This window comes from Bos grunniens, chromosome 12, assembly GCF_055505025.1.
Source record: "Bos grunniens cultivar Pamir isolate PY7600 chromosome 12, Bosgru_T2T1.0, whole genome shotgun sequence".
Taxonomy (NCBI): domain Eukaryota; kingdom Metazoa; phylum Chordata; class Mammalia; order Artiodactyla; family Bovidae; genus Bos; species Bos grunniens.
In genome coordinates this window covers 16,929,829-16,942,778 of record NC_141176.1, presented here as the reverse complement: position 1 = coordinate 16,942,778, position 12,950 = coordinate 16,929,829, and the positions used below count along the sequence as shown (strand labels likewise).

Genomic DNA, 12,950 nt, shown 5'->3' with positions numbered 1-12,950 from the left:
TCTAACATGAACATTTTCAAAACATTTCTTCCAAAATAGTTAAACAATGCTCAGAGCCTAAAAATAAACTGTGAGATTTTTATCAGCACTTAGGTGGCTTCATGTAGCCTGAATGCTTGGGGAGCTCCCAAAATTTTCTTCTTTTTTTTTTTTTGCAAGTTGGTTACTATGTAAGGGAGCCTCCCATGCAATTCCAGAATCATTTCAGGCTCCCCAGGGAATTTTTTTTCCCAACTGATAGCTAAAAATCCTCTGATGTGGTTACCTGTAGTATCAGTACTATTTTAAGCAAAGAGATAGGAAAGATAAATAAGAACTGATGGCAACCAGTCATTTTTAGTCTGTGACCTTAAGCAAGGCCAGTCACCCTTTGTGATTAAATAATGGCAACTTATTAAATATTCATCAACTTTGCAAATAAATGCTTTTTGCAAAGATCATGCTTGCTCATAGAGCAGAAAGAACACGGAATACAGGGTTGCCCATGAAGGGTGACCATGAGCCACATGTGGCTACTGGCCAAGAGAAGTGTGGCCAGTCCAACCTATGATGTGCTGCGGGTGGGAAATACACAGTTGACCTTAAAAGCTTAGGATGAAAGAAAGGCTGTAAAATATCTCATCCATTTTATATTGTAGAGATGCTGAAACAATATTTTGGCTATCTAAGGTTAACTAAAATATGCTGTAAAGATGACTTTCACTTGCTTCTGTTCTTTTAATGTGGCTACTAGTACACTTAAAATGACATTTGCAGAAGAACAAATATTGTGTGATATCACTTATATGTGGAAACCAAAAAAAAAAAAAAGGTATAAGTGAATTTATTTACAAAACAGAAATAGAGTCACACATGTAAAAAACAGTCTTATGATTACCAAGGGGGAAAGGGGAGGATGGATAAACTGGAAGACTGGGACTGGGATAGGTACACACTACTAAATATAAAATAGATAACTAATAAGGACCTTCTGTACAGCACAGGGAACTCTACTCAGTACTCTGTAACGACCTATAATAGGAAAAGAACCTTAAAAAAGAGTGGATATATGTATAGCTGATTCACTTTGCCATACAGCAAAAAGTAGTAAATCAACTATATCCCAGTTTTTTTTTTTTTAAGGCAAAAACAAAAACAAAAATGACATTTGCTGCCTGCATGGTCTTTTCACAGAACCGTGCTAGCTGAGTGCATTTCTGTTTGGGTTGTAAGTCAGTTACGCCAGGGTGACGTTCCAGGCGTCGCTCACCATCTCTCTGCCTTGGATTTCTTCTTCTGCAATTTGTTGAAAGTCTGGACTAGATGTCTTTTAAAAAACCCCTATGGCTCTAACATTACAGGGCTCAGGCGTTCAACAGTTTATTGCTAGTGGAGAAAAGACACAAGGAGGGGGTTGATGACGGTGCTGGATCCAGGAAGCAGAGCAGCCTTCTCTGGAGCTGGGGTCTGGTCAGGGAGCAAAGAAAAGCCCCAGAGCACCCCTTACAGCCAGCCAGCAGCTCATGTGCCCCGAGGCTGCAGACGGTGCTCTTCCACCTCTGCCGCATGCCAGCCCAGCAGCTGACAAGAGTGTCCAAGGAAAGCCCTGCTCCGTGTGGGGCTGGCTCCAGGGCTCAACACGTGTGCCCCCTCTTAGCGGATGAGCAGGCTGGTAGCCGCACAGCTGAGGGCGGGCACGCTGTCGGCTTAAGCCCGGGTGCAGCGGAACTGAAACACACGCTGGCTGCCAAACACTGACCTCACCGACGTGCCATCCATCCTCTCCATGGGAGCCTGAGCAGTGGAAAAAACCCAACTCCTTATTCACACTGGATCGGCAAGACCTAATCCAAATTCTAGTAAACTTAGATTTGAGTGTTCATCACACTCCTAAAAGAAGCATTTTTTTTTTAAAGGCATATAACTCTCAGTTTCATCCAAAGTGTTTTCGGTATACTTTTTGTTTTCTGGAATCAGTTAATATGGAAACTTCTGAATTAACTCAGACTGAAAGACAGAGTCGCCCCTTACTGGCACGGCACATGAGGGTCTTCCCAATCTATCCCAAGCCACCTTCTTGGCCCACTCTCCCCGACCTAAATAGTAGCCCTTAGCAATCATGTTTTGAGGATGTCAATCTTGTGTCAGGGGCTTCCCTCGTGGCTCAGTGGTAAAGAATCCTGCTAACATAGGAGACGTGGGTTTGATCCCTGGGTCCAAAGATCCCCTGGAGAAGAAAATGGCAATCCACTCCAGTATTTTCACCTGGAAAGCTGCATTAACAGAGGAGCTGGAGGGCTATAGTCCATAGGGTCAGAGATAGTCGGACGCAACTTGGTGACTAAACAACGTCTTGTGTCAAGCACTGGGATACAACAAGTAACACGCTGATCCGGTGCTGAAGCAGCTTTCTGGGTTTAGTGGGTACTGACCTAGAGAACGCCAAGTGAGAAGACAAATGTGGTTCCACGAAAATTCAGTGCTATGTAGAGTGCTGGCCTTAGGAGCACCCTACTCTGGCTTGGAGAATCTGGGAAGGATTTTTGGAGGAAGTGAAATCTGGCTAAAAATCGACCAAGCGAAGAAGAGAAGGAAGAAACAGTCCTTGCAGAAAGAGTGATGTGCTCAAAAGTGCTCACAAGTCTGTCCCTTACATGGACTTATGTAAGGAGACTCTCAAAGGTCTCTTCTGTACAAACCATTCTCAACCCAGGACTGAATCAATCAGTCCCCAGGCCAAGCACTTGCTTCTTGTAATAGAGACTTTGTGGGAGGAGTGTATCCGCCCAAATTAATATCTGTCTTCTTTCGGAATCATCCCTCTAGGTGGCACTCCAGCAGCCACGTCAGAGCAGTGTGGCCGAAGGCCCTGGGCATCGCTGACCCCGAATCAGGAGAAGACACAGGATCCAGATCTCGTCTCTCCAACTCAGAAACCAGGGCTGAAACATGCTAGCAGGTCCTGCTAAATGCTTTAGCTGAAGAACATTTAACTTTGGGATCTGTGGGCGAGGCAACCTCTCCACCGTACAGAAAAGTATGGAAAGCTGAGTAAGAAAACCAACGGCCGCCATGCTCCTCAATACCTTTCCAATGTCTTCTGCCGGTCACTCATAATCCCTGACCAGATGCCGTGGTACCAGTGATGTGACGACCCCTGTATCCTTACGACTCATCCCAGCTCTTGGTGTGAGCTAGTGGGCATGAGCTTCAGATTCTGCTGTCACAGAAAAAGGCACTCTTTGTAGAGCTCTGTTGTCTTTACGCCACAATTATTTACTTCTTTCCTAAAGTCAAAGTGGATACGTACGTGACGTGGGTGCTGTTCCTTTCTGAGCCAATTCCAGACGCACACCTGACCATGGAGTCCCAGCACACTCTATCTGGGCCCCATAAGCCATCACCCCAATATTCCAGGTAGTCACAAAGAAATGAACTGGAACTGGCACGCAAGAGAAAAGTTATTGGCCATCAATGTCCTAGACTGGGAGTCTGTTTCAAGGAAGGTACTGTGTCCTTTTCGTGGTTGTAATCAGAACATCCTGTTTTGTGCTTAACACAGGGACAGCTGCAAAGAGTCGGCCATGACCGAGCGACTGGACAACAACAGGGACAGTACTGAAGGATGCTTGTTGGAGGATAAATTGTGATGATTATGGTTGAGCCCAGTTGCTTGTTCTTGCCTCTTTGTTCACCCAAGATACCTTAGCTCAATGGAAGTCGAGAAAGAACTCACTTTTTTCCCCTTTTAGAAACAAGGTCAGTAACTCAATTAGTGGTGAAAGAGCTGACCTCTTGGCTTCAGGTACGTACTTCCAACCCATCTCTGCCTATTTATAATTTGCTCTTCTTTCTTATCCCTGGGGTTATGGTCACATTCTAAAGTTACATCAATTTGGGGCAATGGTTACTAAAATCCTTACAGAATCAGAGCATGCTGTTCTTTCTGACTTAATTATACACCTTCACAAAGTGTGGCCTACTAATTAATTTGCAGATTATTCTGCCAGTGTATCCATATTTCATTACAAACTTACTTATCCAATCTGAAAAAAGTGATCTAACTACCATAGGATAATTTGTGAACCTGAGGAACTATAAATCCTGCAAACTTCAGGAAGTGTAAACTACAGGAAACCTGTAAATTTCAGGAACTCCTTGTCACAGCAAAGCCATGATTATTCCCTTCCCCACTTAATGTCTTTATCATATACAGACCTCCAACAACATGATCTTCTCTCCTTGACCCCCTGTAGGAAAAAGTCTTTCTGATTACCTTGATGGGCTATGATTAGCAAACAAACAAGAAGGGCATCTGAAAAATCAGTAACATACCAACTCCATTAACTGTTTGAGCTGACCTATCTCTTCAGGCAGTGATCCAAGTTTGTTGTTACTTGCGATTAAGACTTTGAGAGGGAGACCACACAGGCAGGCCGGCAGGGCGGACAGCTGATTCCGACTGCAAAGAAACATAAGAACTTTGGTAAACATGCAGGCTACTTCATACTGTTTGTGAACGTATTTGTTTTTAATATCTTTCCACTCGTACTGTCTTTTTTAAGATTTTTTTTTCCCTTGATATGGACTATTCAGGTTTTACTGAATTTGTTATACTATTGCTTGCTTCTGTTTTATGTTTTTTTTGCTTTTGTTTTTTGTTTTTTTTGGGGGGGGAGCCTGTGGGATGTAAGCTCCCCAACTAGAGATTGAACCCACACTCCCTGCGCTCGAAGGTGAAGTTTTAACCAGTGGACCACCATGGATGCTCCTGTGAACATGTTTTTAACGAGCAAGGAGAAAGGTGTGATCTAAGAAAACATTTTGCAAATATAAAACATCCAATAAACTTTCTATATGTGTAAAAATTCAAATCCCCAGTGCATAAGGATATAAAAGATATTAAAAGACAAGAGGCAGGAACTTCCTTGGCGGTCCAGGGGTTAAGACTCCGCACCCCCAATACAGGGGGCACAGGTTCAATCCCTGGTTGGCGAACTAAGAGCTCACATTCTGCATACTTCAGTCAAAACAAAAATAAAACAAAAAAATTTAAAATAAATAAGTGAAAAAGAGAAGGGCAGGCAGTTCTGATGGAAGCAGCTTTTCTCAGCACAAGGGACCCTATCAAGCCCCCTGCAGACTTGGCCAGCCCGAAAGCAGATGGACAGCACAGGCTGTACCACCAACAGCAATGGGAAGCTGGTGCCAACTGTTCCCTTCCCAACAGCGTGAGCAGGAGACTCAGCGACCACCAAAGCCCCCAGCTTTTCAGTGCAGTGAAGCACCATCGCATCCATCTTCGTCGTGATGGGGAAGATCATTTTGCTGCAACTCACAAAACCACCGGGCCCATTTCCAACATTTTGATTCCGCTTCCTTTTGTTAAAGCAAGAGCTCTGTGGTTAAATTCTGCTTGGCTATCTGTGAGAGAGCTAATTAAAAAAAAGAAAAAGGAAAGTTGGCCTTTTGGTAAAAGTGAAGCTGGAGCCAAAAGGAGTTCAGTTTCACGGAGGAGCCGGAAAAATGTGAGTACAGGTCTCACCCCTGCTCTGCATGAAAAGGTCTCTACTTAATGCTCTGCATTAAAAAGTCTTTACACTTCCTACCATCAATGCTAGGAGAGAGAAGGAAAATACTGAATAAATGAAACCTATGAATCACCCGTAAGTGTGTGTCAGCCATCTATTTATCCCCTCCTTCATAAGCAGCTCTTTTCCTGCTATCGAGTTAGGAGACAGATGGTTTTTCGTTTCCCCTTATATCTTGGCTACTCTGCTGAGGAAGCCAACCACCGGACAGTGAAGTATCTACAAATTTGTAGGTCATGTTATTGCAATCATTTGGGACTTCTGTGTTTATTCACACACACGTGTATGAAGCTTCAGAGGTTGTGGGACCGTGTGTGTATTTATGGACATGCATATATATCTTTGTGTGTGTAAGAGAGGAACAGACAGGCTGGAAACACACCAAAATGTTAATCAGTGATCATTTTATGGGGAGTAGGTACAATGTATTTGGAGAAGGAAATGGCAACCCACCCCAGTGTTCTTGCCTGGAGAATCCCAGGGACGGGGGAGCCTGGTGGGCGGCCCTCTCTGGGGTCGCACAGAGTCAGACACGACTGAAGCAACTTAGCAGCAGCAGCAGCAGCAGGTACAATGCATGGGTTGTATTTTCTTTATTATACTTTGATGTATTTTTCAAAAATTCCTACAAATTGCTTCTATTATTAAGGAAGAAATCATTATAAAAGGAAACTTCACTAGGGTACTGGTTACATGGGTGTTTCTACTTGTGAAAATTCATTAAGATGTCATTTTGATGTATGGCAAAACCAATACAATATTGTAAAGTTAAAAAATAAAATAAAATAAAATAAATTAAAAAGAAAAAAAAAAGATGTACACTTAGATTTGTGCACTTTTCCGTATGTTATATTTCAACTGAATCTTTTACTTCCTCACTCTACCATATGAGGGGGTGGGTAGCTGGTTAGTCAAAGGGTGTCTCTAACTTATGGGCTTAGAAAAAGCAGGGGTTGTCTGGGTGCCCTCCAGCGACCACCCTGACCAGGTGCCCAGTGCCAGGTAACCAGGGTTTAGCAAGAAAACGTACAGCCATATCTTCTCTCCACTGCACAGGCCTACAAAGAAAGCTGTTTCCAGAGAGGGGGACGGCTTTCTCTAGGAGGGTCCAGCAGAGAGGGGAGGAGAGTGAGAGCCTGGGGCTGTATCCTGGCACCAGAAGGACCGGAGAGCTCTTAGCTCCGCCGGCGAGGATAACAGGCTGGACTGGGGTGGTGGGCTCGCACTGACACTCTCTCCTGCTGTCTGGGGGCAGCTGACAAAGGGACCAGGGCTGCCAGCCTGTGATTCTTGCCCTCAGAGCCCTCCTGCTGCCGTCGCACAGCTGTAGGAACCCAGCGGGGTTCCTCTGGCTGGAGGAGGGGGCCTTCCATGCGCCCTGCTGGGAGAGCTTTCTTCAAGCTTTCTTCACACTCCTGGAAAGAACTCAGTTTATTACAAGGCATGCATCCACGCTCAGCTGCTTAGTTGTGTCCGGCTCTTTGCTATCCTATGGATTATAGCCCACCAGGCTCCTGTCCATGGCATTTTCCTGGGCAAGAATCCTGGAGTGGGTTGCCATTTCCTTCTCCAGGGCATCTTCCTGACTCAAGGATCGAACGTACATCTCCTGCGTCTTCTGCATTGCAGGCAGAATCTTGTACCACTGAGCCATCCGGGAAGCCCCTTCTTAAAAGGCAGCAAGTAAATATTTTGGAATGCAATTTATGGTTTAAAATATTTATTAATATATAATTTCACATAGTGAGGATTGGTAAATTAAAACATAGTAAGCTAATCCTTGCATTTTGGACTCCCCTTTGAAGACAGGATAAGGAGAACAAAGGTAAGTATTTTTAGAAGTTTTTATGCTCCTATTTTCCACAGAATCAGCAATTACAGTTGGAGATCTTTCCTGTGTTTGTCTGCCTGGAAACTCAGATTTACAGTATTCCCAGTCTCACTACCTCAATGCAGGCATCTAATCAGATTATCAGGCATTGCACTGGGAGAGCATCTATATACCATTTAAGCGATGTGATGAAGGCTCTGCTCCTTCAGACACGAGAGCATTTGAAGTTACATGGGACTATTCCCACTGGCATTCTTCCAGGGTGGGTAACTAATTGAAAATAAAATTTAGGCTTGGGAGAGCATTTGTGGTTTCTTTGATGGGGATGAATGCTTTTTCTGCTAAAAGCAGCTGATGGAAGAGCCTAAGTATTTATTTATGCCCTACACATTCCTCTATTTATACTGTCGTTAATCACCTGTAAGCAAATCAAGATGCCAGGACGAGTCATACTACGGCATGCCACAGGCCCGGGGCACATTTCCTCTATTTCATCCATCCATTCCCTCAGCCTGTACTCTGTATATTTTATCACAGGATGTCCCTGTATTACTGGTAATTTCCCCAATAGAAAAAGGAAATACACAGGCACACAAAAACCCATTAGCTCTCCAGCAAATATTTATAAAGAAGAGGAGAAACTGCACTCCCTTTAATCCCCTCCCTACTAGAGACCACATCAGCAGCCAGAGCTTTCTAAAAACCACTCATCTGGCAGCAATTTTTCTCAAGCAAATAAGTGCCTCAGGCCACAACCCACCCTCCCGGCCCCCACTTGTCTGCGGCAGCCCTCTGCACTCCGAACAGGCCCTCGGAGGAAAGGGGGTTTAAAAATAAGGCCCTAACAGCATCCGATAAGGTAATGGCCAACATTTATTTTCAAATCCAGCCTGGAGTCACATCTGAAAGCAATATTAAAAAAAAAAAAAAGATTTTTTAAACTCACTCATTACAAAAGAGTAAATTAGTGGAGGAAAAGAGGGCCACTTATTCAGAAGTAGAAATTACAGACTCGGCCATGGTGGCCTGGGCCTTGCTGCCATCGCAAAGCAAGGGCTGCCCAGCACCTCCCATCTCTCTCCCTGTCCGGGCTGGGTGGACCTGGCGTCCGAAATGGAGATGATGAAGGTGGATGATGGTGTGAGGAGGGGCGGGGGGGCGGGGGGCGCGGGGCAGGAAGGCGGTGGGCCCTGCGAGTCGGTGACTACTGCTAAGGCTTTGTCGTCATCTTTCTCAGCCAAATGACTTCTTCCCAGACTTAATGATCTGTTTCCCAGTTTCAGGATGAAAAAAGGCAGCTCACCATAATCTGAATGATTTTGATAGCCTAAGTCTGCAAGCTAAATTTCTCTTCAAGTATCACTCCCTTCATTTAATTCCTAAATTAAAGAATTCACAAACCAAGTCACTTCTGTATGGTTTCTTTTAGAGTCTTATTTTAATACATTTTGACTATGGCCTTCCTTATTAATATCAATACGTTCAGACCTAATTTTGGTATTTGACATTATTTATTATTGGTTTACCAGTTATTTTCCTTAGTGTGTGTGATGTTTTAAACATGGCTATATACATGTGATTTTATTATCAGGCAGCATATACATTTTTTATTCTACCAGAGTATCTCTTTTTTGTAAGTGAATGGGTTCACTTCAAAATGAAACATGGAATTTTCACTTAACAGAAAATAATTTATAGAAAGATTTCTATAACAGATTCACCTATGAAATTGGTAAAGAGGTCACTAACTGTGGAGAAAACCTGGGTTCAAATCTCATCTCTACTATAATCGTCTCTGTAACTTTAACCTCTCTGGCTTTGTCATCCATAAAACATAGATAATAATACTTACCTAATATGATGTATTAGTTTATGGATATAAAAGTGCTTGGCCCAACACCTAATCTGTACATAAAGGTTAAACCATACGCAACAGCACTAATGTGGCAAAGCAATGGGAGGGATCAAAAAGAACTTAATTAGGTTTTAGCCATGTATTTTATTTCCTGATTGCTAAAATTTCAGCCACTGGTAAAATATGGCTTCTTGTTTATTTTTTAGAAACGTAAGCCAATTAAAGATGACCATTCAAAGGCATGCTGTGGAGAACCAGGCCGGGCTATAAAATTTCATGCCAAAACAAACCAAGTTACTTGTTCTGGTCTGGAGAACCAGGACTAAAACATGTCATCACACAACTGACCTTTTCCCTCCCATCTTCTCTAAGATCCTGCCATTTTTCTGGAAAAACATGAATACTCAGGGATCATCATCTCTATTGACTACTTGGCTTCCAGGGCTTCCCAGGTAGAACTGGTGGTAAAGAATCTACCTGCTAATGCCAGGAGATGCAAGAGCCATGGTTTCGATTCCTGGGTCCGGAAGATCCCCTGGAAAAGGAAATGGCAACCCACTCCAGTATTCTTGCCTGAAAAATTCTATAGACAGAGGAGCTTGGTGGGCTGCAATCCATGGGGTCGCAAAGAGTAGGACACCACTGAGCCTGAACACACACACATTCCAAAAAGGAACAGAAATAATGATGTGAAATCACTAACCATCACAAACCTAGGAAGAAAATGCCACAGATTGCAGCGAAAGGACACAAAGAAAGCAGGGTCGGTTTTATGGTGATAACGCCCCAGGCTCACCAGATATGAGTCTCCGTGAAGGAAAGGAATAAACAAGGATGCAGGAGTTACTGTATAACTCCTTCTCTGAATGCACTGTCTGTGCCTGAACTGCAGTGAAGAACAGCTACTTCACTTGAGCCAAGTAAGCTTCCTCTTGCACAGAATACCTCTCTTAATTTTATGTTCTTTCTGCATACCCTGTTCCCCTTTCATCAAAGGCAGAGTAAATTTTTTTTCTGTTGTGCATATGACACTTGACTGTTAATTGTCTTCATGTCAACACAACAGTGAACAATACCCATAGAGAACGATTTCCTTTTTCCTGCTTGGTTCATTCTGAAAACCCACCACAGCAAAATTTCTCACCCTCACTTCCCCAAGTGACTTAATACTTCCCCTCTTTGCCAGCCCGCCCCCTTCATTCCCACCATCCTCATATGCCTGAGAAAATGACCAACAACAGCAAGATCCTGGCTTTAAGTTGCCTGGAGATATCTTGGTCTACTTTAATTTTAAAAATATAAATTCTACAAATATAATTTAATTTTAGGAATATTTTATATGGTATTTTTAGATAGAAATTTGAAACTTTGTATGTGCATAAAATCTGGGAGTCTATATTTACATCTAACTTTGAAAGGAGTTCTGCTACCTACCACTTGAGGATGACAATCATTTGGAAACTTAAAATGCTGCAAAACTAGAAACACAGAGTCACGGTTTCAAGTGAATCTTAAACCAGTTCTTGAACACTACACCAATCCATTTCACACCCTCCACATAAGGGCCATGCTTTGAGAAGGTAAAAGTGAACTTTAGTTAAAAGAAAAGGAAGAAACAAAAAACGAGCAACTAACGCAGTTCAAAATTCAGGCAAGTTGCTGCACCAGCCATTTCGCTGTGCATTTTTGCTGTGCATACCTGCACCATATTTGGCTTCTGCAACTGAACTGGTTTCCCACAATAACAGCCACCAGTCTCCTTTTGAGTATAAATAAACCCTTGCTTAAAATATTCTGGTTTCTGACACCCCTAATGGTTAGCAGCCACTACCGATGTCTGTAATTAGATTTCAGAGTACAGTTATTGATAAGTTGTCCCTTTCTCAGTTATATTTCCTCTCCTTTTTCCTAAGAGTTCTTCAATTCTAAAACAACAAGGCTCTAAAAACTATTCCTTAAAGTTTCCTCTATAATATTGATCGTGTCCTTCCTTCATTCTAAAATGGAGCTAAATGTTCAAAACCAAGGAAGCTTTGAATTTCAACGAGAACTCTACAACCTGACACCAGCAAGAACATTAATTGGCTGAACACCACCAGAGGCAACAACGCGGATTTGAGGTTTTAAGTATTAAGACTATAGAGGCCATAGCCTCCTGTAAAACACTGTCGCTGGCAAACGGGAAAATGACCCCTAAGTGGCTGGGAAAGATGTATCGGCACTGAAGAAAATTCTCCCACTTTTGAGAACCATCTTCCATGCAGAATGGACAACACCTTTCTGCTCCCAAGAAGGTGAGCCTCATTTACCTGCCTTCTCCTCTCTGCCACTCCACACCAAAACCAAGGAAATACATATATTTTTTTACTTTAGCATTTTTCCCTATTAAAAAAGAAAAGGCTATTGACACTGATTTAAATGAGAACTGGCTGCTCAGATCAACTTTTACTCAGAGTTAACAAAACATATTCATAATGAAATTTAAAGTGCTTGAACATCTTTATCATTTGAAGATGTGTGCCTCTCTATTTCCAGGAATTTTTGAATGTTTGATACAGGTAGACATGTAGGAATATAAGTCTCTGTACACCCTTTTCTTCCCATGTGTCCTTCCAAGGAAGTGAGCCTTCAGAAAGCTTCCCTCATGACAGCCAATAATAATACAGTTTCACTTAACTGTTCTGCTGCTACTGCTAAGTCACTTCAGTCGTTTCCGACTCTGTGTGACCCCATAGACAGCAGCCCACCAGGCTCCCCCTTCCCTTGGATTCTCCAGGCAAGAACACTGGAGTGGGTTGCCCTCTCCACTACTACTCAACAAATCAATAACATAGCCTCATTACTAAAAATACTATAAAATCCACTTACTTTACTCAAATACTAGACCTTTACTACTATTTTTCTTAACCCACATTGGAACTCATTAGACAAAACATGCTACAAACTTCATTCAACAATTCAATGGACTTTTCTTACGCGGTTCTTACGGATAAGGCATTGTGCTGGGCAGGACAACTATCATCTTATCTATATTCACAGTAATCCTATAGTAAAAGTATCAAATCCCCTTACTTTTCAGACGGGGGGCTTCCCCTGTGGCTCAGTGGTAAAGAATCTGCCTGCCAACCCAGGAGACAAAGGAGACACGGGTCTAATCCCTGTGTCAGGAAAATCCCCTGAAAGAGAAAATAGCAACCCACTCCAGTATTCTTCCCTACTGCTGCACTGCTAAGTCACTTCAGTCGTGTCTGACTCTGTGCGACCCCATAGACGGCAGCCCACCAGGCTCCACCGTCCCTGGGATTCTCCAGGCAAGAACACTGGAGTGGGTTGCCATTTCCTTCTCCAATGCACAAACGTGAAAAGTGAAAGTGAAGTCACTCAGTCGTGTCTGACTCTTAGCGACCCCATGGACTGCAGCCTACCAGGCTCCTCCGTCCATGGGATTTTCCAGGCAAGAGTACTGGAGTCGGGTATTCTTCCTTGGAGAATCCCAAAGACGGAGCCTGGCAGACTACAGTGTATGGGGTCGCAAAGAGTCACACACGACTGAGCAACTGAGCACATGGGCACACACTTTTCAGATACAAAGAGAATTTAAATCACTTGCTTCAAGGTGTCTAACTAATGAGTCACTCTGTGCTAAGAAATGAAATCAGGCGGGCTGGGCTTCAGGTCAAAGTCTGTGGTTTTC

At 43.2% G+C, this 12,950-nt stretch overlaps 1 protein-coding gene across 2 annotated transcripts in view; it reads right to left on the bottom strand.

The window, feature by feature from the left end:
- The window catches only part of LRCH1 (leucine rich repeats and calponin homology domain containing 1), a 215,336-nt gene that overhangs the window by 78,421 nt on the left and 123,965 nt on the right, over positions 1-12,950 (bottom strand). For both annotated transcript variants that reach the window (XM_086328954.1, XM_086328955.1), the window contains exon 3: positions 4,315-4,441. In XM_086328954.1, coding sequence (XP_086185080.1) covers positions 4,315-4,441 — 127 coding nt within the window. The remainder of the gene's footprint in view (positions 1-4,314; positions 4,442-12,950) is intronic.